The sequence below is a fragment of the Paroedura picta genome, chromosome 2 (assembly GCF_049243985.1).
Source record: "Paroedura picta isolate Pp20150507F chromosome 2, Ppicta_v3.0, whole genome shotgun sequence".
In the NCBI taxonomy this organism is placed as follows: Eukaryota; Metazoa; Chordata; class Lepidosauria; order Squamata; family Gekkonidae; genus Paroedura; species Paroedura picta.
In genome coordinates this window covers 37,285,946-37,312,536 of record NC_135370.1, presented here as the reverse complement: position 1 = coordinate 37,312,536, position 26,591 = coordinate 37,285,946, and the positions used below count along the sequence as shown (strand labels likewise).

Genomic DNA, 26,591 nt, shown 5'->3' with positions numbered 1-26,591 from the left:
AGCTCACTGAGTTATGAAGGGCCTGTAAAATAGAGCTCTTCTACTATGCCTATGGCTGAGGCCAGTAAAACAGCTAACATCTACTTCGGCCTCCTTCCTATATAGCACCCTACATCACACCCTGCACAGGATCCTAGCTGTAAACTTCTAGACTTTAGGTTTTATCAATTTAACATGTTTTAAACATGATTAATTGTATTACCGTATATATTTTTGTCTGTTGCCCTGAATTAGTCTCAGTGGAAATGACAGGTTATAAATTTAAATAAATAAATAAAAATAAATATTCCAAAGTAGTAGATTCTATGAGAACCAAGAGAGAAGGGTTATTGATATCAGAGAATAAGCACCCAGTTAGGCACGATATCTGTTACCTTCAGTGAGCTAGATGTTCTGTGTGGACATTACCCGCCATCTTCTTCCTCTACATGTGGTGAACGGCCATCAATCCTATGTGCTTTCTCCTTGCCCCTTCATCACATATCATTTCCAGTTGCTGAGATCTTGTGGTTATTTGCATGCAGAATCTCCCTTTCACTGGAATGGAGAGAAAGCAGTTGAGTCTTTCCTTCATGATGTTACTGTACTGGGGAGTGAAATCTATCCATTATAAGCACACAATCTTCATCAAATGTATCGATGCTTATAGATTTTTATGCAAGACGACAGATTCCTCTGCAATAGCCACAGTAATAGGCTGTGTCAAAAGAAAAAAAAGGGAGTCTTGTAGGTAAGTTTGGACGTAATAAAGTGGTTCTCAACCTTCCTAATGCCACGACCCTTTAATGCAGTTCCTCATGTCGTGGTGATCCCCAACCATAAAATTATGCAAGTGTTCTTTCACATAAATTAAACCAAAACTGACCAACGGCATGAAGATCCATTGTTTGTGATTGTATATAAATTGGTTATAAATGGTATATAAACTGGCAGGCGCCTTCAAAAGGGGCAGCAACATTGGCGGCACCCGCCCACCCAAGCTGATCACCCTCCCACGACCTCTGTGAAAGGGTCGTTCGACCCCCAAAGGGGTCCCGACCCCAGGTTGAGAACCATTTACAAATATATAGAGTTTGGTTTGTTATTTTAGAGTTTGGTCTGCATACAATTACTCAATCCCAGTTTCCCTCAGCAAGTGTTGATTTCAATGCTTTTGTGCTTGCCCCGGCCTTCTCTAAGAGGGACCTGGCTACTATCCCAGCCTGCACTGGGATAGCCATCTAAGGCAAAAGATTTATTGCATTAACAGCTTGTTTACTGATGAAGCCAGAGGCTCTGTAGGGGTATAGTATTCTCCTCCAGAATCTTTGGCACACTCCCCATGGCTTTTGCCTGTTAGACTAGGAGCATGTGAATAGGAGGCGTGAAAGGCAGAATTGATTTGGTTGTCATACTGCTCTTGCCAGGCACCTGTGTAGCTGTGGAAAGTATAAAGTGGTAGCAAAAAAACAACCCAAGGCTGTTTTCACATGGGATTTTTTATTTGGAAGCTTCCATATGCGCCATATTTTTAGTGAGCAGGTAGCAGCATGGGAATATCAGCCTATCAATCGTGTTCCTGCTCATTACTGTGCTTCCTGCTCCTTCCACTGTAAGGTGCAATTTCCTGCCGTCACTTGGAACCAGTGATGAATGAAGCCAGGAGTCCACATCTGTATCTAACTCAAGCCTATAATTAAGTGTAACCTTGGTTAGTAAACTTAATTCTTATCTCAGCTTCAGATCCTGGACCGACAGATTGGAAGTGGCCATAGTTAGTATTTAGACTACCAGTTAACCCTACTTAGTTTAATTAAATCATGTTTTTTTTGTTATACCTGAACCTACTTAAAAACTAAGGAGAAGAAGAGTTGGTTCTTATATGCCGCTTTCCTCTATCCAAAGGAGTCTCAAACTGGTTTACTGTCGCCTTCCCTTTCCTCTCTCCACAACAGACATCCTGTGAGGTGGGTGAGGCTGAGAAAGCCCTGAGATTACTAAAGAAGAAGAGTTAGTTCTTATATGCCACTTTTCTCTACCCAAAGAAGTCTCAAAGCAGCTTACATTTGACTTCCCTTTCCTCTCCCCACAACAGACACCCTGTGAGGTGGGTGAGGCTAAGTGAGCCCTGATATTCCTGCTCGGTCAGAACAGCTTTATCAGTGCTGTGGGGAGCCCAAGGTCACCCAGCTGGCGGCATGTGGGGGAGCAGGGAATAAAACCCAGTTTACCAGATTAAAAGTCTGCACTCCTAACCACTACACCAAGGTGGCTCTCTAACTGATTCAATTATTTTACAAAACATTTTTTAAAATATACTCCCGAAACAGAGATCAGTGGATATGTGTCATCTCAGGAAGAAGAAGGGTTAATGTTTCTGCCTTCCATTTTCAGGGACTTCCTGGTCTTCCAGGAGCACCAGGGGAGCAAGGCCCCGAAGGCATTGGATTACCTGGTGCAAAGGTACTAACTGCTATTTCAAATTATAAATGTAGAATTATGATTTCCAGTCTGATTATCATATGCATTTCAGAGGACCATAATGCTTGTTAATTCGGATTTGGTTTATTCTGCAGCAACATTTCCCCTAAAATACACTAATATTGTTAACCAAAGGTGTACTATTAATAATCTTTAGCTATATCGTTATAATGAGGAGTGGGTTGAATTCTGAAAAAGAATTCCAGTCCTTCTATTTCACAGTGTTCTATAAGTCCATAAAATAATATTACCTGGTATTTCTAATGGATGGCAGTAACTAATAACAGGGACAGTCTATTAGTGGGTAATCTGTGAAAATAAAGCCTGATATATCACTGCAAGGCAAAATCACGAAACTCCAGGTCACTTACTTTGGCCATATCATGTGATCCAACTCAGTGGAGAGAGCAACTATGCTAGAATTGATCAGTGGTAAAAGGAAATCAGGCCGACAAAGGGCATAGTGGCTGGTTATGATCAAAATGGATGCTGGCCAGAGCATTATTCAAGCAAAAGAAGGGGAGCAAGATCAAAAAACATAGCAAGAGTTGAGCCATAGGATCGGCAAAACTTGGACACAACTGAATGGCTAACATTATTAGCAGGACTGAATTACAAAGTACCAAGCTTATCGAGCCAAGCTTATCAAGAGCTTATCAAGCCAAGAGAGGCTAGTTCTCAAACTGGTTCTCAAACTGTTTGAAGTGGATGTACCCCCCCCATACAGGTGTTTCACATCAGTTAATGCTGATGGGTAGCTGTGGTGGCCTGAAGCAACAGAACAAAGTTTGAGTCCAATGGCATTTTAAGATGAAAAAAGTTTAATTCTTATATATGCAGATAATGCTTATATGCATAATTAAACTTTAGAAGAAGCTTTTCTCTACAAGGGGTCCCAAAGCGGCTTCCCTTTCCTCTCCCTACAACAGACACCCTGCGAAGGAGGTGAGGCTGAGAGAGCCCTGATATTACTGCTCAGTCAGAACAGCTTTATCAGGGCTGTGATCAGCCTAAGGTCACCCAGCTGACTGCATGTGGAGGAGTGGGAAATCAAACCCGAATCGCCATATTAGAAGTCTGCGCTCCTAACCACTACACCAAGCTGGTCTTAAAAGTGCCACTGGATTGAAACTTTGCTCTATCAGTTGTAGAATCACAGAATCAGAACCATAGAGTTGAAAGGGAACATACAGTCCATCTGGTCCAATGTCCTGCTCAATGCAGGATCAGCCCAAAGCTTCCATGATAAATATCTGTCCAGACTCAGCTTGAAGACCAGTGGTGAGGGGGAGATCACCACCTCTTTAGGCAGCTTATTCCACCGCTGTACTCTGTGAAAAATTTTTCCTGCTATCTAGCGAATACTGTTCTACACATAGTTTACACCCATTACTCTGCTGTCAACAGGAACCGCTCCCTGTCCTCCTCCAAGTGACAGTCTTTCAAATACTTAAAGAGAGCAATCATGTCCTCTCTCAACTTCCTCTTCTCCAGGTTGAAAATTCCCAAGTCCTTAGCTGTTCCTCATAGGGCTTGGTCCCCAGTTCCCAGATCATGGAGATGCAATCAGCCACACAAGGGGCCAGTGGTCCTGTGGCTATGATTTTCCTGTATGTTCTTTCCCCTTTTTGTTGAAGACAGCACTGAGTAACAGTACAATCTTTAGCAGAATTACAGTATTTGAATTTATCGAAGGATGGTCCACACAAGCCTGATCATGCCAGATCTCAGAAGCTTAGCAGGGTTGACCCTGATTAATACTTGGACCACCAAGGAAGCCCAGGGTCACTATACGCTGGTAGGCAATGACAAATCACCTCTTTAAGTTTTTTGCCTGGAAAACACTACAGGGTTGCCATATGTCATCACCAACTTAACAGCACTTTCCACCCTCAGTTAATTAAAGACTAGAGGATATGACTGCATGCGAATGAAGTCAGGAGCTGTACAAAGGTATATTGTAAACATATTGAAATAAATGCATTTAGTCTGGAGTAACTAAGCATTCTGCTTGCACTGTTAGGAAAAGGGGCTTTGGATTGTTATTGCGCTTCACCTTTTCTCCTGAAACTTCCTCTGGTCATTGAGTCTGACAAAAAGCGACAGCTTTGACAATGTAAATTTTCAGGGTGATCCAGGTGTTAGAGGACCAGCTGGTCTCCCAGGCCCACCAGGAGAAGGCCTTCCAGGACCAAAAGTAAGTTACAATCAGATCTTGAAACAGTACTTCTAAAAAATAATAATCATTCTATATATGTAATTACTTTAAACATTGTGCTTTTAAGGCAGCCTTTCTCATTGTAAGACCCCTGAAACATTCTTCAGGCTTCTCAAAACCCCAAAAGTGGTGCGATCGTGCAGAATGTGGTTGGGAATCATAGCTGTGTAGATGTCCACCCAAGGCCCCTCCCCTTCCAACTCCCTCCAGGCCCACCATTGGCTATCTGAGGAGGGATGGGTGGGTTGACATGACCATATATGGTCATATCACCCGATATATGTTTAACAAATTCTTCAAATGTTTCAAACATTAATTAACTCTCACCCATTCAGGAAACTCTTCCATGGCTGTCAAGAAACCCCAGAGTTTCACAAAACCCTGGTTGAGAAAGCCTGCTTGAAGGAATAATTACTTTCATGAATTCCAGAGAGCTATCTAACCTGTTGCAGCAAAACTAAAAAAGAGTCTTATGCTGCCTTAAAGACAAATAGTGCAATCCTAAGCAGAGCTATAACCTCCTAGAAGGGGGTAACACTCCTTAGGCTCATACTGTGAGGTTCAGATTCTTTCCATTTCTATGTCCACAGCAAGGTGATTTTTAATGACCCTACTGCAGGCTTCCATTTGACCCATCATGCTGTTTCTTGGAGTTCTCTGATCCCCAGGGGCACAGTTTCAGGGTACACAAGCAAGCAGCAGTGGGATTAGGAGCAGTATAGTTCCCTTCCACTTAGTGAAGCTTCATTCATAATAGATAGAATGCACCCCTAACAGATTTAAGGCAGCATAAACTTTCAAAAACTAGGGCCCATGTTGTAGGATGTTGCAGGTTTACTGATCATACGAGTGACAGACGTTTTGATAATGGAAAGACAGGGACAGAAATGTCACCTAAACTAAGCGTTAATCAATTAATGGCCTAGGTATAATGGATTAAAAATAGAAAATGTTCTGATTTATATTGCAGCAGTTCAAATTACAGTCTTAGTCAAATATAGAGGAAAGTGAAATTCGACAATGCTATTTTTTAAGTCTACAAACTAGTCGCTTTTCAAAGAGACAAATAGGGAAAGGGAAAATGGAAGGTAGCAATCCCTTTAGGTTATTGGAAGTGTTAAACATGGAGAAAGGATAGGCTTCCAGAACATTCAAGACACCCCAAACCTATCAGATGGTGGTAACAGCAAAGCATTTTTTTTTCCTGTGGTCAGACTGGACTCATTACAATCCCCCCCTTTAACATTCTTGCTACAGGAACAGAAGCAGTACTACAAACAGTACTACACAGCAGTTATATACCTAGAGACAAGTTCATGGGGGGAAAACTTATGAGACTAGGACATGGATGGCCAAACTGTAGCTCTCCAGATGTCCATGGACTACAATTACCATGAGTCCTTGCCAACATAAATATGTGATTTAGTATGCTATGACTTTCAGTTGAAACATCACTATAGTCACACTTTGGCCACCCCTAAATGTAGAGGTATCCCCTATGCAAGCACCGGGTCATGTCTGACCCTTGGGTGACGCTCTCTAGCGTTTTCATGGCAGACTCAATACAGGGTGGTTTGCCAGTGCCTTCCCCAGTCATTACCATTTACCCCCCAGCAAGCTGGGTACTCATTTTACTGACCTCGGAAGGATGGAAGGCTGAGTCAACCTTGAGCCGGCTGCTGGGATCGAACTCCCAGCCTCATGGGCAGAGCTTCAGACTGCATGTCTGCTGCCTTACCACTCTGCGCCACAAGAGGCTCTTTGGCCACCCCTAGACTAGGGCAATAGTCCACAATCCTCTTTCTTCATTGGCCATCTGCAGTCCATGGTAGATGCATAATGGTATGCATCTAATAACGGTTTTATTTCAAAGAACATTTGTCGGAGGGTAAACTGTTCGGTCAGATTTGGTGGAGTTTTAATTTTTTGGGTTGTTTTTAATTTGTTGGTTGCTGTATTAATTAATTTAATGGAACATGTCGCTTTGTTAGCCATGAAGAATCTTAGACCATAAGGCAGAATATAAATAAATAAAGTATATTTGTGTGAAAGTAACCCCCCCCCCACTCCTATGAATCAGCAGGAATACTTCTTACTGTATATGGCTAGGACTGGGCCGGTGACCAACTGTTGTGAAGGAGCTTCACATATTTTTAAAGAGTGATATGAAATCACATTTTGCAGGTCTTCATTTCTAAGGAAGCTGTGCTCTTTTTCCATTCAGGGTAATGTTGGGCGACAAGGCCCACCAGGACCATTAGGACCTCCAGGTGAAGGTATCCAAGGACCAAAGGTATTGCATATAACTGAAGGAAACATTTAGGTCTAGTCTAAACATTACAATTGCCTTGACCTGGATGGCCAGCCTAACCTGATCTTGTCAGATCTTGGAATGGGAGATCCACAAGAAATTCTGGGGTTGCTACCTGGAGGCAGGCAATGACTAACCATCTCTATTCATCCATTGCCTTGAAAACCCAATGGGATCACCAAAAGTTGACTGCAAATTGACAACACTTCTTAACACCAAACACTGCTATTATCACATGAAGTTGTCTGTTTCCATGTGCCATCTTTATTCATTTGTAAGGTATACCACCTGCATTTGGCATGTCACATTGTTCGCATGCCACAGCAGGAATGCATCATGAAAAATCCGGATGGTTTTAGGTCAAATTTCCATCCTGTAGTGTTTTGACTATTTTTATTAGGTTCTGAAGCTTTCTGTAACATCTCATATCCACACGAAAAGAGATTGCTTGGCCTTCTGTGTATTTATGATTTTCCTTCAAAGTACTTTCCCTCACTCCCAATTTTTTTCCTTCCAACTGCTTCTTCTACTGTATTGTGTTTGTTTTAATCTGCAGTAATGGTTGGGTTCTCATCAGCAGGAGTAAATACTATTGCAAGTAGTGAGTATGTGATGACTTTCAGTTCAGACATCACCAAAACAAATCAACCCCAACCCTAGAAGTTAATGCATCTTGGAAAACAGAACAAGTGTGCAGCCTTTAAAATTCATCTAATTTACCAATTTACTTTTGGGGAAGAGGAGAACGTTTCTGTAAAGTAATATATTCAAACCATGCTACATGTCTAACAAAAGCAAGCCCACTAGAGAGAACTATTAAAAAGAACCCTTTTGAGTCTCTACAGGGAATGTTATGACCCATTATGCATGGCGGCAGCTACTCTGCGCTGCCGCTGTCCCCCATGTACACCCGGGGGCGGAGCTCCACCAGCTGTCCTGGCACAACGGCCCCGCGGACACAACGCGGGGCCGGAAGCGCCAGGAGCGCAGGCAAGCAGCAGCAGCAGCTGGGGAAGGGAAATCAAGCCAGCATATTTTTACTATGCAAGGATTATGCAATGAACAATTAGATATTTAATTAGTACTGTAGACACTGGAACTGTAAGAGCCTGTACTGGGGAAGATGAGAAAAATCAGAAAGCTGAAAATGAAGTTATGTCAATGCCAATCTAAAATGAAATAATGTAATTTCTCACAATGAATCTAATCCTCAATTCCTTTTCCTTTTAAAATGTATACCCTCAACCAATCTGCTAGGATCATTAAGTTATGATAGAAAATATTACATAGCAATATTTTTTACTTAACCATTGCTAGGGCGAGCAAGGAATTCAAGGAATGCCGGGACCTCGTGGGACTCCTGGAGAAGGACTCCTTGGACCAAAGGTATGATATGGATCAGACCTGTAGCCTAATTAAAGTTTCCAGGGTTTCTTTCAGCAGGCAACCATGTTGGTCCATATCAGAACAGCTAGATTCAAGTCCAGCAGGCTCTTAAGACGTGGGAGGTTCAGGCATAAAAGCTCCCATCACCAGATAGCTGAAGAAGCAAACTTTAACTCTTGAAAGGTCATGCATACCCTGAAAATATTGTTGGTCTCTAAGAGGCTCCTGGACTCAAATCTTGCTGCTCAGAGTTTCTTGCAATCTATTTTTAGAAATTACAGAGATACACCAAGGCTAAGAGAATTTTCAGTTATGGATATAACATTGGGAAATAATGTGATATATTGTAGGCTCATGAACTAGCAAAATAGAGAAGCAGGTATTTGTTCAGAATGAAATCCCCAAAGGTGTCTATATACTATCAGTGACATATGATCCCCATCTGTGGACTGCTAAATCTGCAGATCAGGACCACACAGACACTAAAGAGATATTTAAGCAAATTTGGGGGACTTCCCAAGTTTGCAAAAACACCATTAAAAGAATCAAATAGATGTGTGTGTGTGTGTGTTAAATCCCTCCAAAATACAATTGCATTGTCTGCACATGCACAGACAATACTTGTAGGGAAACCAGTCCAGCTGGCTACCATGGTGGAGGAGGATGCTGACCATTGCTCGGGGGCCAGAAGCACCCTAGCAGCTGCTGTGAGCCCACTGGAGGACACTGGCAGCTACTCCAGTTCCAGTCACTGCAGTGGATGCTGGCTACCAGGTTAATGTTGGATGGTGGGGCCTAGAACCTCATCAGCTCAGCAGTGGCAGTGGGATATGGGATACCAACACACACACAAAAATCTTGCAGGCTTCCCATTTGTCAGTTTATGCCCATATTTTGGTTGCCTTTTTTAGGATATTTAAGGGGGTGGGAAAGATACAAACCTATTATTCCAACATCATGTCGGCTATTAAGTTAGCAGAATGGCACTTCTAGTAGGAGAGTGATTTCTGCTGGCTTCCCCTTCCCCGCAGAATCCCCTGCACCCCCATACCACAAGTGCCCATTATACTTGCACAATTGTGTTCCACTCAGTGCTGAAAAAATGTGATAAGAACTTGCTCCAGAAATGTTTTGGTATCCTGGGAAAGTTTGTTTTGATGGTATGCAACAATTGGATTACACGTGTGAATTTATTGTGCAAATATAAGTTGTCTGAAAACACCTAAAAACAAACTTGGGGGGGGGTATACTCCAAAGCCATCAGATACAAGCCTCTTTGAAGTGCAACATTTTAATTTTGTCTTTCATGAGTTTTGTATCACCTTGTTTGGAAGATTTTCAAAACAGATTTCACTCCCAGCAATATTGGATAGTTATACGTTACAGTATATTTTGTTAGGAAACGCACTGTGATCTTTGAAAGATTATCTGATATATCAGATATGAAACAGAGGTAGCTAGACATAATTAAGGTGCCTTATGGATGTTGTGTAATCAATTCCAAGGGTGATCGTGGAGCTGCAGGTGAACGAGGAAGAAAAGGAGAAAAAGGTAACATGGGGGATCCCGGTGCATCAGGAGAACCCGTAAGTACCTGGACTGCCTTAAAGTTTCATTTTCATTCCCCAGTGTTACCCAAGGGTTTTTCTTGTGTCCAGACAACTTGGTAAACATCCCAGTGCTGTCCCAGCTCTTCCCAATTTCCCTCATTCTTTCAATAACTGGTTTCTCCCATAGTTTCTATTTTCATTGCTAAATGAATTCGCAGGAAAGCCTCTTCCTCAGAATTTGAACATTTCCCCTTGCCTTGAGGAAATTTTAATTTGCATGCCAGGGGCAAAATGTTTCAGTGTTGGAAGGCGCCTGCCCTGAAACAAGCAGTCGTTCCCATTAGGAGCGCTGACCTGCTTCCTTCATTTCATTCAAACTCCAGAGCAAATTATTGCACGTCCCTGGGCACCATTTTCAAACACATTTTAGTATCACTCTGTTAATTCTCACTGAAACCCCTGATATTCACAGATCCTCAAAGTTTGATAGCCGAAATATCCTCAGAGGCATTTTCATCAGGGAAGGGGTGATAAGTTCATTATGCGGGGGGGGGGGGCAGAATATCTTCCCATACAAAGGGGGAAGGGGATCCCGATTCGAGCTCAAAAGGGAATCCTGAGTTTTAAATTCTTTCTGGTACAACGTGAGCCCTTGCCTCAGCTTTTAAAGTGGACTCTGTTTGAATCCCATAAATCAGTGGTCCGCTACTTTTTTCCGGTTGCGGATCACTGCCAAGGGGTGGGGGGAGAGGGCGATCCGGGGCCCACGCAAACGCACATGGGTCAGGACTTTTCTGACTCTGGCCCCTGCCTGGCTGAAAGGTCTGCTGAATAAGATCAGGAAAATTGTGCAGGGGGAAAGGCAAAGAAACAACATCAAAATTCAAGGCTCCCTACTTCCTTAACATAAAAAAGAAAACAACCTAATTTTTAAAATTTGAATATCCTCAGGGACTGAGGATTTCTCTTTGAAGGTTGTAATTCCAGTTCCAGAGCAGGAATGTCTCTCCCAGGTAGCCATTGGAGTTCAGAGGATGCCTTCCTGCCTCAGCTGACACCAGCAGCTCCAAGCTGCCCACAGCCCTCCCTTTCAGCTTTGCCCTTCAGTGGCTATTCCAGATTGGGGGGGGGGGTCCTCTGGCATTCCTTGTAAGGGTTTTCTTGTGAGGGGGAGTCTGTTTCTTTTGGGGTAGGTTGCCTTGTCACTTGGCAGGATGCAGTGGACGCTACCAAATGCAGCACATGCTGCGACCAGAGCATTCCCTCCCCTTTTCTCTTGTGCTTTGTGCCTGTGTGTGTGTGTGAATGTAGTAAAGTGGAGAGCAAAGAGTTAACTGAAACCTGATTATGAGTAAAGGGAAACTCCACCCCCTGAATTTGTTCATTGCAGTTGGGTTGCAATAAAATGTTGCATTCTGCATCTCCTGTATGTAAATCCCCCCACCTCCATTACAAAAGTGAATCTCTCGGATTCTTCTGGGATCTTAGCTGAAACCAGGCTTTGCTGTGTTGAGGCAAAAGGGGAGTACATAAAGAGGGGGGAGGGGGACTTCTTGCAAAAGGAAAGCTGCCAAGCCCATCTTCTTCAACATTGCAATGAACAGACCCCTTCAAAATGTTTAACAGGATTAAATCCAAAAACTGCCCCTGATCTGGCCAGCTGACTCATTCCGCCCCCCCCCCACTGCCACTACTTCCTCTCCAGCAGAACACTTGATCTCCATCCCCTCCTCTGCAGCTTGACAATCCAGGCAATGAGGCTCCTTGCCTCAATTGAAGCTGGCGGGGCAGAAGTGCACCAGAAGTATGCGCTTAAGCTCTCTGTGCATGCGTTCTCCTGCAAGCTTTTTGTCAATCAATCCAGGAGCCTTTGCTGGCAAACCAGGGAATGGGCCCCTTAAACGGCGGGGCCTGTAGCACGTGCTATAATTGCTACATGGATAAACCAGTCCTGCCTTAGAATCAGGCAGACGCATGTTAAAAATAAGAACTCTGGGCTTAAGCACTAGTGGAATTATCCATGTTTCCCCAAGATGCTGTGGGACATGTAGACTTTCTAATTTGGGTACAGGAACAGAGCTTCTTTCAGTGCAGTTGTCTCCATTAAGCTACTGCAATCCTTCAGCTCATGCACAAAATAAACAGGCAGAAAAACAGTCCTCATAGGTGAATCTGAAGACTGGTGGGGAAAACCCGAAGAAAAAACGTCAGCACAAACCGATAACACCAACAGTGTCATCATTGGACTTGATATGACACTCTTAAAAATGCAAAAGGCAACTGCAGTCTGGAAAACCACTATGTTAATCTTTACGCTTATTTCGATGACCTTACAAATAAAATCAGAGTCTAATAGCACCTTTAAGACCAACAAAGATTTATTCAGGGCGTGCAAGCTTTCAAGTGCAAGTACTCTTCATCAGACTCAAATTTACAAATAAATTCACCATAAGCATTAGCACTATCACAGAATTTTCTGGGTGTAGAGAATAATATTAAACAATCTTTCTCTCATGAGGAATGGCTGCCCCCATGTTAAGGAAAGGCTCACACATTAAGTGTGTCAAGCTTGTTTTCTGTTGTAGGGCAAACTCTTCTTGTCCTTGTTTCCAGTGCTCGCTTAAAAAGAGATTGTGGAAAAAATCCTGATTGCTACTTTCCATCCTTCCAATGTGTTAGACCAGGGATTCCCAACCATAGATCTGTGGACCCCCATGGGTCTGCAGGAGCTCCAGAGAGGGTCCACGGCCATTCTCTTCTGCCTTAATGGCTCCCCTTCTACCCTCATGAGCGTGAGTTCTTGATGTTTCTGCTCCTGGGAGGGGGAGGAGCCTGTATGCCTACTCCCTCCTTAAACCATCTCCTGTCCCTCCCCCTCTCCCCCATCCTTGAGTCTGCCTGCTAAATGGATGATGCCACTTCTAGTGACATGTCACTTACGTGGGGCATAGCAGGGAGGTGTGGCCAGCTGACATTACTTCTGGAGCTCCTCAAAGCCTTAATTTTTTCTCCAGGTGCTCCTCCATGTTCAAAAGGTTGAAAAAGGCTGCTTTAGACCGAGTGCCCACTATTTCCGTTTTTCAAACAATTTATTAGGTCCCCCACCCCACCCTGTTGGTCAACTGTCTAGTGAGGGCTTTGTTTTTAATTTGGATCTTGAAAACTGGGCGGAGAAGGGCGGAAAGGGGGAGGTGGCTTCATTACAGCATATTGACTGACCAAAGCTGGACACATACAGAAAGGAATAAATGAATGAGGCAGATATTTAGGAGCAATCTGGAGCAAAGAACAGCAGGCCATGAAAACACTGAGCACGCCATTTCTGGAAACGCTTCTCCCCTTTAAACCCCACTTCATATGATTTTCTAATGTTTGGGAAGGAAGGTATTTCTTCTCTCTTTCACAAATAGATTGTAAGATGAAATTAGCTCCTAAGATTTGCTTTCTGGAGAAAATAAGAGATGATGATAGGTTGTGTCCTAATATCTATCAGTCCAAAAGGAATTCTTGCTATGAATTACATCAAAGGTTGCTAATAAACTGGAAAATAATGAAATAAATGTTTATTTCAGGGCAAAACTGGAATGAAAGGAGAGCAAGGTCTCACAGTAAGCAAATATTATTTTTTGTAAATATCTTGAGGATCAATTCCTTTAGATTATGGAGATGTTACATATACTTCTACATGCTGCCCTGTTAATTCCAGTTTCTTCATCCACAGTGAACTTTAGCATTCAAATACTCCCGTGTACCTTTAGCCCTTCGTTTAGGTTTTTGTGGCGAACTTGCTGTCCAACATCTTTCTCATTATGCCCTTGGAACCAAGGACTAAATTCATAATTAAATTTATATTGGAACAGAATATTTACACTGACAGAGATAAATTTTCTATTATTGGATAGCAGTACTTTGATTATTTGTGCCATTTTTTTGCACTGGCTGCAAGGAAAAATTGAGCCAAATTTACCCCATCAGCGAGTTAATATTTTTAACCTTTTAGTACTTGGTATTTACTGGGATCTGATTTCATTCCATACCATTGTTTATACTGTTTTATTTTTTTAATAAGATATTGATTTTAACACTATATATTGTATATATATTGGAATGGTCTTTGGCTATAAACAATAAAATGTATGTAGGATGGTTGGTGGTTATGGAAGAGCTGGATTTGATTCCCCATTCCTCCACATACAGCCAGCTGAGTGACCTTCCGCCAGTCACATTCCTGATAATGCTGTTCTCACAGAGCAAAGCTGTCAAAGCTCACTCAGCCCCACTAGCTTCACAGGGTGCCTGTTTTGGGGAGAGGCGAAGAAGGCAATTGTAAGCTACTAATTCCTGATGAGCCTCTTGTGGCGCAGAGTGGTAAGGCAGCCGCCTGAAAGCTTTGCCCATGAGGTTGGGAGTTCAATCCCAGCAGCCGGCTCAAGGTTGACTCAGCCTTCCATCCTTCCGAAGTCGGTAAAATGAGTACCCAGTTTGCTGGGGGGTAAACGGTAATGACTGGGGAAGGGAATGGAAAACCACCCCATATTGAGTCTGCCATGAAAACGCTAGAGGGCGTCACCCCAAGGGTCAGACATGACTCGGTGTTTGCACAGGGGATACCTTTAATTCCTGAAACTTGACCTGTGCCTGGCAGAAACTATGTTATAAATTATTGCTGGGGAGAAAGCAGTTGTCAGATAATGTCTATGTGCAATTAAATTGTCTTTTTTAACCTAGAGAGAAGATATAATTAAACTGATTAAAGAGATCTGCGGTAAGTTTTCCATAAGCCTTCTCTTATATTGCATCACTGTTTGCCTTTTTATCCTCTGTTCAAAAAACATTTGTTAGGACAGTTAAAATAACCAGGGATTATAAAAACTCGCTGATAATTTGCACTGTTAAGGGATGTTGGTGAAAAAGGGTTCATAGGATCTGCATAAGCAAAACACATGTGGGACACAAGCAGCAGTCTGGATGGGAATAGGGTCAGATATAGTGAAAAATTTGCCTGGATCCAACACTCAGTGTAGAATCACACTACAGCTGATACATAATCCTTCGTCAGGTCAGACCAGGCTTTCTCAACCAGGGTTTCATGAAACCTTGGAGTTTCTTGGTACCATGGAAGGGTTTCCCGAATGGTGGGAGTTAATTAATTTTTAATATATTTTTGTATATTTTAAAAATTTGTTAAACATTTATCAAGTGATATGACCATATATGACCACAAGAGCCTCTTGTGGCGCAGGGTGGTAAGGCAGCAGAAATGCTGTCTGAAGCTGTTTGCCCATGAGGCTGGGAGTTCAATCCCAGCAGCCAGCTCAAGGGTGACTCAGCCTTCCATCCTTCCGAGGTCGGTAAAATGAGTTCCCAGCTTGCTGGGGGGTAAATGGTAATGACTGGGGAAGGCACTGGCAAACCACCCCGTATTGAGTCAGCCATGAAAACGCTAGAGGGCGTCACCCCAAGGGTCAGACATGACCCGGTGCTTGCACAGGGGATACCTTTACCTTTACCTTATGACCATATATATTCATGTTGATCCGCTCCCCCCTCCCAAAATGGCCAATAATGGATATAGAGGAGAGGAGAAGGAGAGGGGCCCCAGATGGGTATATACACAACTTTGCTTCCCACCCATATTCTGCGTGATCGTGGGGCTTCTCGGAGTCTAAATAATGTTTCAGGGGTTTCTCAATGGTAAAAAAGTTAGACAGATGAAAAGTTCCTAGGGACTTTCTTTAGAAAATGACCATCTCTCCACTTGTGGATCAGAGATTCATAACAGATGGTTATGGGCTGGGTTGTCACCAGTATGCGGATGACACCCAGCTCTATCTCCTCACGGACAGCCACCTGGACACCCCCCAGTTACCTTCGCCAAATGTTTGGAAGCCATTGCTGGTTAGACCAGAGTCGCCTGAAACGCAACCCCTCCAAGATGGAGGTCCTGCGGCTGGGCAAAAAGGCGGGAGGACAGGAAGTGCATTTGCCCACCTTGGCTGGGGCACAGCTTGGCATCTTGTCAGTGTGGAATTTGGACATGATTCTGGATGCCTTTTTGTCTATGGAGGCCCAGGTCACAGGAGTAGCCCACATGGCATTCTTCCATCTGTGCCAGTAGAGGCTACTAGCGCCCTACCTGCCCGCAGACTGCTTGGCTAATGTGATCCATGCGACCTTCACCTCTAGATTGGACTTCTGTAACTCACTCTACACTGGCCTGCCCTTGTCCTTGACCCAGAAACTCCAGCTGGTACAGAATGCAGCTGCTTGGGTCCTCACAAAAATGCCTTGGAGGACTCATGTCCAGCAAGTGCTGAGGCAGCTGTATTGGTTACCAGTTCTGGACCAGATCAAGTTCAAGGTTTTGGTTTTAACCATTAAGGCCATTTTCGTATTGGGCCCTGCCTATCTGAGGGACTGCTTGCTTGCTTATGTGCGAATCTCTTGAAGGTCCCTGGCCTTAACGAAGCACACCTGACCTCAACCAGAGCCAGGGCCTTTTCAGTCCTGGACCCCAACCTGGTGGAATGAGCTCCTGGGAGAGCTGAGGGCCCTGATGGAGCTGTCATAGTTCTGCAGGGCCTGCAAAATGGAGCTCTTCCACCAAGTCTTTGCTTGAGGCCAGCGCTGTTGCTAAGAATATCATGACCCCTCCTCAGATTCAGTTGTACATCTGCAGGCCCACCTCGAGGGAGGTCGGTTTGGGGGAGGGATTTTTCAGGCTATCAATCTTTTGTGGCTACAGGGGGCTTAGAGCCCTAGGTATAAGTTTTATGTGGGGATTTTACGGGTGGTTTTATGTTGTAGGCCACCGCAAGTCTTTGGGAAGCAGTGGGATATAAGTTCAATAAATAATAATGATGATGATTTGTACATCATTCTCAATAGTAAGCACTCTACTTGCAACCATCTCAGTACTTACTGGGGTCTGTTCTCTCAAACTTTGCTCCCCTGCCCTCCTTCACTGAAAATGCAAGGCATTCAAATCAAGCCATTTTTACAGTGGTTGGCCTGGATTGTACCATATGCCAGTGGAAGGAGTGCATATTTTACTTGTGTTCCCCTCCCATTGCAGTCCCATTTGAACACCAGAAAGATTATTTCAGGCATTGTGAAGCTCCGGTGGACAGACAGTCGCATGGAACAGGGGCTATAGTACGGGGGAGGGGGGGCAATTGCACCCCTCATTCTTTGCAAGTGTAGATGATGAGGAGCTGATTTTGCCCTCCTTTCCTCCTCCTCACTCCAGCCCTGCTAAACCACATAGCTATTTATACACATGTGCCCCTTAACTCCAGGAGTCATCTTTCTGGAGCCTCCCGGGAGGGAAATGTGGGGGAAATCTCCATTCACTGGCACCTTCCACTGATTGATCTCTGGATCCTAGATACATTAATAATGTGTTGCTTATATACATTGCACACAGGGAAGATAGACTCTATGGGCTACGTAGCGTTAACAGAATCTGTAATATTCAAGATTGGTTTGTTTTTCCTCATGCAGGATGTGGTATCAAATGCAAGGAGATCCCTATGGAGCTTGTATTTGTGATCGACAGCTCAGAAAGTGTTGGCCCCGAAAACTTTGAAATAATCAAAGATTTTGTCACCGCTCTAGTAGACAGAGTGACTGTGGGCAGAAACGCTACCAGAATCGGTCTCGTCCTCTACAGTTTGGAAGTTCGGCTTGAATTTGGACTTAATCGATATACTACCCAACAAGACGTGAAACAAGCTATCAGGAAAATGTTATATATGGGAGAAGGCACTTACACGGGAACCGCCATCCGCAAAGCAACCCAGGAAGGGTTTTTTGGGGCTCGAACGGGTGTAAGGAAAGTTGCCATAGTCCTAACAGACGGCCAAGCAGATAAGAGAGAGGCTGTTAAACTGGATTTTGCGGTCCGAGAAGCTCATGCGGCCAACATTGAAATGTACGCAATTGGGATTGTAAATACTTCGGATCCGACACAAGTTGAATTCTTGCGTGAATTGAATCTGATTGCATCGGACCCTGACCGAGAACATATGTATCTCATAGATGATTTTAATACTCTTCCAGGTGGGTAGGTAATTCTTGATCAGAAAAGACTCATCTGCCTCACAGGTCATGGTCAGCGTAGCTAGTCCCAGGTTGCTTTCTTTTGGTGCCTCCATCCAATCAAAGATAGACCGCTGCTATTCTGTTATGTTATATTCTTTTGTCAAGGATATTCAAAACCAGCTTGATGTAGTGGCTAAGAGCAGCAGTCTCTAATCTGGAGAACAGAGTTTTATTCCCAACTTCTCCTCATACAGCCACTTAGGTGACCTTGAGCCATTCAAAACTCTCAGAGCTCTCTCAGCCTCACCTCCCTCACAGAGTGGGGAGAGGAAAGGAAGGTGAGTGTCAGCTTCTTTTGAGACTCCTTTGGGTAGTAAAAAGCAGGATACATAAAACCTGCTCTTTTTTCTCCTCCTCCCCCACAAGCAGCCAGCTAGGTAACCTTGGGCCAGTTACAGTTCTGTCAGAGCTCTTTCAGCCTTGCCTACCTCACAGGGTGTCTGCTGTGGAGAGAGGAAAGGTATGCAATTGTAAGCCACTTTGAGACTGCTTCGGATAGTGAAAAACGGGAAGCAAAAAATCCCAGCTCTTCTATTTCTTCATTCTGTGCTTGTCTAATATCTAGACATAAGGGAAATAATGTGCAAAATGTAGTTCACTATTACATAGTTCATTAATAAATTAATGACCCCTCACCCCAAAGTTATAAAGAAAATCACTGGACAGGAAGAGTCAATAAACCATGCTGCTCAGAATATTGCAGGTTTTTTTGATTTTGCCTAATTTACTTCTTTATTACAGCTGTACCCACCTGGCCTTTGTCCATTCAGGTTCCATGATCTCCAGCATAACTTTTTTGCTGGTCAACAAAGATTTACTCCTTCCCTTTTCTCCAGTGGGAAAGTTAGTTAGATGCAAACCATTGTGCTTGTTTTGCAGGTATAGTAAGGTGACCAGATTGTCCCACTTTTGGAGGGACATCTGAGGGCACCTGGCAAATTGTACTTATGTTGAAATTTAAAATATATATATTACAATACTATTTTTGCATTCTATGTGTTCTATGAAAATTTTTGTTGCTCCATGTAGACCAAATTTTAATCAAGAACCCCAACCCCTGGTCAATGGTGTCCCGCTTTACCAATGTTAAAATCTGGTCACCTTAAGGTATAGATACAGAAATACAAATAGTTACTTTGGAGTTCCAGGTGTGGGGAAAAAAAAACATCCCAAAGCTATCCAAACACCAGAGAAACGGTTTTATCTTTGCTGAAACATGAACACCATTACATGGTTAATCTCATTTCTTGACGAAATGTGTAAGCTTCACCATATAAGATTTTAATGTGTTTTTTTCCCTTCTTTTTTTAGCTCTGGAATCCAAACTTGTCAACCAGTTTTGTGAAGACGAACATGGTGCCTTAATATATAACCGTATTGGAAATGGAGGAAGTATAAATGGACCGTCCATTCACTCAATAGCTTCTCATTCTTCCCAATACTTATTACACACAAGCAGTAATTCTGGGCAGTCAATTTCATCAAAGGGATACAAAGCAACTATGAAAGAGAATTTCATAAATCTTGAAAAGCTTTCTCAGCCATTAATCCCGGTACACACTGGCCCCTGGATATTTTCTGAATTCCTTTTACTTGCAGTCAATGAGTTGTCTTTAATATCTAGGCTATTGTTGTGGGGCATAGTATTTTGAATCTTAATGGGTAACCACAGACTTTTGTCCATTTCTTTCTTTCATTTAGTGCAAAACCAAAAAAGGAAACTGCAGGCCAACCTGAAAGGAAGTCAGGAGCCCAAAAGTTGAGATGCAAGACAATATTAAAAAATCATTACAAATATTTATTAAACAAAGTACATTGATACAGTGTATTAAAAAAACAAAGTAAAAACAACACATATCTAATTGCACATGACAGAATAGACCAAACGCATTTCACCCCCCAGGGGTCAACTTATTGTGTGAAATGCTCTTTTGTATAAGATCAAAATCTAAAGGCTTGCTGGGTGGCAAAGAAAAATCTGTTAGGTGTAGCTCCAACTAGTGTTTCTAAAGTATCTGGTTTGGAGCCCCCCTTCTAAAAAACATATTATCTGAGGCCACCACTCTCAGCTTTTGCCTAACTCTACATCAAGAGCCTCTTGTGGAGCAGGGTGTTAAGGCACCAGAAATGCTGTCTGAAGCTGTCTGCCCATGAGGCTGGGAGTTCAATCCCAGCAGCCGGCTCAAGGGTGACTCAGCCTTCCATCCTTCCGAGGTTGGTAAAATGAGTACCCAGCTTGCTGAGGGGTAAACGGTAATGACTGGAGAAGGCACTGGCAAACCACCCCGTATTGAGTCTGCCATGAAAACGCTAGAGGGCATCACCCCAAGGGTCAGACATGACCCAGTGCTTGCACAGGGGATACTTTTACCTTTACCTTTTTACATCAAGAGTGCATTTCCTTGTGTGCCAGAACATTTAGGCCTTTCATTTAGGTCATTTCTATGTTGCCTCTCTGGAAACAAAAGTGTCTGAGGATTAAACTTAGTTGAGGACCAAAGTAAATTACAATCTAAGGCAGGGGTCCCCAAGCTTTCTGAACCTCTGGGCAACTATGGAATTCTGTTACAGGGTGGTAGGCCTAACTACAAAATGGCTGCCACAGGAGACAGAACCGGACACATCTAGGGAATGCAAGGGGATGGGAGAAGTAATTGCATAAACACACTGGGAAAGAGTTGTGGGAGAGAATAAAACAATAATATGTTGGCTGCCCCAGTTGAAATGACAGTTTTTTTGTTTTATTGTATTTTAATATGAATTTTAATATGTTTTAAACCTACCCAAACCTATTCGCAGAGAGGGGAGGTCTATAAATTTAATAAAATGAATAAAAATGATTTTAATCTGCACAGCCAATCAAATCTCCTGCTGGACACCAGGCCCATATCCATTTTCTAAAAATCCTTGGCTCTACATTGGGACACCTGTTCTAAGGCCTGAAATCGTCTTTGCTAGTGGTGCATAATTATACTTTAAAAAACTGATTTTAATACTCTGAGCCTTTAAAGTTTTGGTGAAACTCAGAACATATAACCATGAGTGAATCTTTGCGAATGGAGGTAAATTGGACAAAAAAGTGTGAGTTTTCTGAGAACCTATCTACACATTACAAAGTCCTTGGTCTGTATCTAGATCTGCCCAAAAGACATTCAATTAATCAGGCTTTGTGAGTTTCCTGGAAATTCAATTCCCAGGTATACAGCAGCCCTATTCAGAGAAGATCCATAGCCCATGGGGAGACAGGCTTAAGCCTTTCCCCCTGCACAATTTTCCTGATCTGAAATTACTCTGAGGAGTGCTTTTTGTCCACTGGTAGCCTCACATGGACTGGTGGTGTATATGCTGGGTTCCCCAGTGAAACAAATAGCATGTGCCTAGGTCATTTCAGTTCAGGAAAATGGCACAGGAAGGAAGGCTTAACACCCTCTGCTTGTGCACCATAGTCCCATGCAGAAACAGGCCCCTACATTCCTCCTGACTGAGATCCCAGCAAGCAATTCACATATTTTAATTGAAAGTCCTTGTGGTAGACCCAGACATGACTTAAGGACTTTATAACATGTAAAGTAAAGGTAAAGGTATCCCCTGTGCAAGCACCGAGTCATGTCTGACCCTTGGGGTGACGCCCTCTAGCGTTTTCATGGCAGACTCATTACGGGGTGGTTTGCCAGTGCCTTCCCCAGTCATTACCGTTTACCCCCCAGCAAGCTGGGTACTCATTTTACCGACCTCGGAAGGATGGAAGGCTGAGTCGACCTTGAGCCGGCTGCTGGGATTGAACTGCCAAACTTATGGGCAAAGCTTTCAGACGGCTGCCTTACCACTCTGCGCCACAAGAGGCTCTTATAACATGTATAGGCCTTAAGTAAGAGGCCATAAAGACATTACTTCTCAAGATAAATACATGTTCTTAGATCCCCGAATATTAAAATTAATAAAACTTAATGTTCGTTTCAGGCAAAAGAATCACCCAAGAAACTTCCAGAAGGCCATGAGATTGGACTTAACCATCCATCCTTGTCTCCAGAGAATATTGAAGGTAATAGATTGCCATAATCTGGTTCCTAACAGGCCATGTTTCCCAATCAAAACCAAAACTGTACCTTTTTAAAATTATATCCTGCAGTAGTGACATCAACACCGCCACCACCATCACCATCCTCACCACCACCACCACCACCGCTGCCATCAATACCACCAGCAAAAGCAAAGTCATCTTCTCATTCATCAGCTTCTTCCATGACACCCACGCCAAAGCCAGGTCATTACACAAATCAATGTTTTACAGTCATTTCTTTTGGCATGCATATAAGTTTAGGAGTGCATAGAAATTATATGCATATAAATTTAAGAGTAAGTAAGCAAATTTCCAATGAGCTACAGATTAGTTGGTCCACAGTGTTTATCTGTTCCAATTAATATCTATTAACTAATTCGATGTGAGTTTTTATGTGTATGTGTTCCATGTATGTGTGTGTTATAATTGTCTTCAGGAAATCTCATAGTATTTCCTTAATATCACAAGTTAATAATCAATGGCCTGCCAACAGATATGAATCAGTACAAAAATAAAGAATAAGTATAACTAATATGGTAAAAACAGTGAAGGAACCAGTAAAATAGTAGATAATAATTTTAACACAGCCCGCGGCGCCCGTAAGGGCTGTGTGGGAGGAGTTAGGGCGGGCTCGGTCCAGGATGAGGAAGGGTGCCGATTGGCCCCTTCCTCTGGACAGACCATCGGCCGAGCCAATCCCCACCCCACTCACAAGGAAGCGACTGCGAGCCGCGCAAAGCGCGGCTCGCAGTTGCTTCCTTGCCGGCGCCTTACGCGTCGGAGGCGTAAAGCGCCTCTGATGCATCAGCCCCCGGCCAGGGAGCCCCCAGCAGTCGCGTGAAGCAGAGGCATTTCACAGTTAAAGAGTGCCATCACATAAAATGACCTGTTCCTAGTAACCACCCATTTCTTTCTTCATCCCACCCTTCCTCCAAGGCATGTTATATAACTTCCCTCTTGTAGTTGGCAGTGGCCAAAATCCACAATTTTATTTAATTCACTTGGGGTCCCAAATGGAATGGGTGGCCAGCCTGGCTCGCCAGATGTCCATGGACTACAATTTCCATGCTGCCAGGACTGATGGGAATTGTAGTCCATGGACCTCTAGAGAGCCACAGTTTGGCCAACCCTGCCATAAGGCATTACTGATTTTCCTTTCCCATGTTTTGCTCCCTCTAGTGATGTTTTGATACATTATTACTATGTCTTTGGCTTATTTATGAGCACTTTAATAGTGCTCGTAAATAAGCTGAAGATCTAAGGAACCACGAGAGAGAGGAAAATGTGTGGAAAAGCGGGAGGTGACACAGTACAGGTATACAGGCAAGGAAATAATACCTGTGGGAAAGCCCATGTTATTTAGAGTCCACTTTTCTCGCTGGGACTCCAGACTGATTAGCTCCATACACATAGCATGACTCCCTCACCCCTTCTGGAAAGCAAATTCAGTGCCCCATCATAAACTTTTCTTGAAGTTCTGATGAGTTCCAGTTAGGGATCTGGTACTGGGGAAAAGATGGAGCTACTGCTCAAAGGAAAACATTGACGTTTTCAATGGATAAATTGGGTAAATCTATCAGAGCACTCTCTGGATTGTGGCTGTTGATTTTGCAACTGGTCAAATGTCCCTTTTTACAATACTTCCTTAGATGAGATGTCTGTTACTAATTCTTTGCTAGCAGCTCATACATTTAACTTCTGAAACATCACAATTTTTTCAAAGGCAGCTTTACTCTCATAAATTATTTCACAAGTACTATGCTGAGAACAGTTCTTATTTTATATTTTAAAGAAAAGATCCAGACTCCACAATGTAAATTGCGCTTAGATCAAGGACCGTGCCGGACATACATCATAAAATGGTATTACGATAAGCAAGCCAATTCTTGTGCTCAGTTTTGGTATGGTGGCTGTGATGGAAATGAGAATCGCTTTGAGAGTGAAGAAGACTGCAAAAAGACTTGTGTATTTTTCTCTGGAGGTAAGAATCTATAACTTGTTCTACAACGGAAAACTGATCTATTATATGTTCTAAATGAAAACTGCATGGAAAGAAAGTAAATCCTGCCCCAGCTGTTTGAAAATCTCAAAGTTTCCTTATCACAGGTAGGATCACTGCACTTATTCTTTTGCCCCCTGAGATCAGAGATAGCTTCTGAATTCCACCTCAGAAACTGTAGGCTTTGCACTGACCAGAAAGTGTCATTTGAGTTCCTTTGCACCTGCCAGCATCTTTCCTGATGACCACTGAGTGTTTTTAGAAAGTGGATGGGACCAAGTGGGGTTACTTTCCTGGTACCTCCACTTGCTCCTTTCCTAGAAGTACTATTATCCCACAGCCTCCTGAGAAGTTGGAAGCTCTTTCTCACACACACGTCTGAGGAAGTACACACACCGGATTTCCCCTTCCAAACTAAGCAGGGATCCCCCTTAGAAGAATTATCCTTCCAATTTGAATTGGGAGTCAACATCACCTCACTGCCCAGATTCCCACTGCCAAATCTGTTTTAGTCATCTGGACACTATGTGGATTAGCTGTCAGTAGAAAACTCCGTTCTCTAACTTGAGCAGCCTGTCACTCTGGTTCTCTCTGCCTAGTATAGATTCTTAACCTTTCACTTCCTGTTGCTGTTATTTCAGCACTTGGAACCTGACTTTCAAAGGGCTGTTCGTCCCTTTGTAAGCTTTATTCACCTGCTGAACTTAGTGGTTGAATAAACAAGACTGGCCATAGGAAGCAAGAGGGAAACAAGGAAAAATAAGAGAGGATTTGCCTATAACTGTAATAGCCTTTTATCCAGTTCCATACATCCTTATGCCTGCACACAGCTGCCCATGGTGGTCGAACATATTATTGGGACAGGGCTGGGGAAGAAGCACTGACTCATTCATAAAAGCCTGAGGAAACATTTGCTTAAGCACAGACAAAACTGTGCTAATTTGGCTCTGTTGGCACTAAATCTATTTTATTGAAGAAGAGTTGGTTCTTATATGCCGCTTTTCTCTATCCGAAGGAGTCTCAAAGCAGCTTACGGTTGCCTTCCCTTCCTCTCCCCACAACAGACACCCTGTGAGGTAGAGGAGGCTGAGAGAGCCCTGATATTACTGCTCAATCCGAGCAGTTTTATCAGTGCTGTGGTTCTTATATGCCACTTTTCTCTACCAGAAGGAGTGTCAAAGCAGTTTACAATTGCCTTTCCTTAACTCTCCCCACAACAGACACCCTGTGAGGGAGGTAAGGCTGAGAGAGCCCTGATATTCCTGCTCGGTCAGAATAGCTTTATCAGTGCTGTGGGGAGCCCAAGGTCACCCAGCTGGCTGCATGTGGGGGAGCGCAGAATCAAACCTGGCTTGCCAGATTAGAAGTCCACACTCCTAATAATTACACCAAGCTGGCTCTTGGCCAGTAAGATGTGGCAGAGGCTTGCTTATACCCTCAATATTCATTTTGCAGATTTGAATGTTGTCTCCTATACCCCTTGTCAAATTGTCCTGAGAAGTAGTGTTTGATCTCTTGTTCTGATGTTTATGATGTAGCCAGGTGACCCTACGATTGTCTGGCAGCCAGAAGTTCTAATTCTTTAGTGTTACCCATGAGGAGGCAAGCTAGAATACCCGTTGTATCAACTTGGTTACATATTTTATATTATTACTAGATATTAAGCCCGCTGTGGCCAAAATACAGCGGGCCCTAGCATGATGGGTGGGTGGAGGGATGGGGCAAAGGAAGGAGGAAAAGGAGAAAGAGAGAAAGAAAGGGAGGAAGATAGAGACAGAAGAGGGAGAGAAACAGGTAGCCAGAAAGAGGCAGATGGAAGAGAGGGAGGAAGGGAGAAAGGGAAAAACAAAGGGAATGCTGGGAGGAGGGGAAGGACAAAGGGAATGCTGGGGGGAAGGGAGGAACAGAGTAAGGTAGGTGGCCTTGGGACCTTCTGCCGGGCCCAGGGGCAGGCTCGGCTGCCCCAGGGCCCGGCAGAAGGCTCAGGACAGTGACGGTGGGCTCTGCGGACTACTGCCAGGCCTAGGAGCAGTCTCGGCTGCTCCAGGACCTGGCAGAAGGCTTGGGAAGGCGGCGGCAGCCGGCTTTGAGGCCTACTGCCGGGCCCAGGATCAGTCTCGGCTGCCCCAGGGCCCAGCAGAAGGCTCGGGACGGCGGGAGTGGGCTTTGTGGCCTTCTGCCGGGCCCAAGGGCAGGCGAGCCTGCCCCAGGGCCCGGCAGAAGGCTCCGTGGGCGAGGGGAAGCCGGCCAGAGGACTTACTGCTGGGGAAGGCTTCTTCCTCTGAGCGGCGACTCTCCGTCCGGGCCAGGCGAGGCTGGGCCAAGCAGCCAATGGGGAGCCGCGCTTTGCGCGGCTCCCCATTGGCTGCTTGGCCCCCAAGTGAAACTCAAAGGGCCCAATCAGGAGCCGCTTTGCGGCTCCTGATTGTGCCCTCCGACTTTTTATCACGGACAGGGCCCGCCCTAACTCCTCCCCACTTGCCTTTACTCCTTTATTCCTTCCG

General features: G+C 43.9%; 1 protein-coding gene across 1 annotated transcript in view; it reads left to right on the top strand.

Moving 5' to 3' along the window:
- Nucleotides 1-26,591, top strand: part of LOC143829250 (uncharacterized) — a 73,792-nt gene that overhangs the window by 45,070 nt on the left and 2,131 nt on the right. Inside the window, exons 25-36 of the mRNA XM_077319787.1 lie at nt 2,374-2,442; nt 4,589-4,657; nt 6,903-6,971; nt 8,307-8,375; nt 9,881-9,961; nt 13,498-13,533; nt 14,654-14,690; nt 17,429-17,986; nt 19,340-19,581; nt 21,989-22,070; nt 22,158-22,292; nt 23,881-24,069. Coding sequence (XP_077175902.1) covers nt 2,374-2,442; nt 4,589-4,657; nt 6,903-6,971; nt 8,307-8,375; nt 9,881-9,961; nt 13,498-13,533; nt 14,654-14,690; nt 17,429-17,986; nt 19,340-19,581; nt 21,989-22,070; nt 22,158-22,292; nt 23,881-24,069 — 1,636 coding nt within the window. The remainder of the gene's footprint in view (nt 1-2,373; nt 2,443-4,588; nt 4,658-6,902; nt 6,972-8,306; nt 8,376-9,880; nt 9,962-13,497; nt 13,534-14,653; nt 14,691-17,428; nt 17,987-19,339; nt 19,582-21,988; nt 22,071-22,157; nt 22,293-23,880; nt 24,070-26,591) is intronic.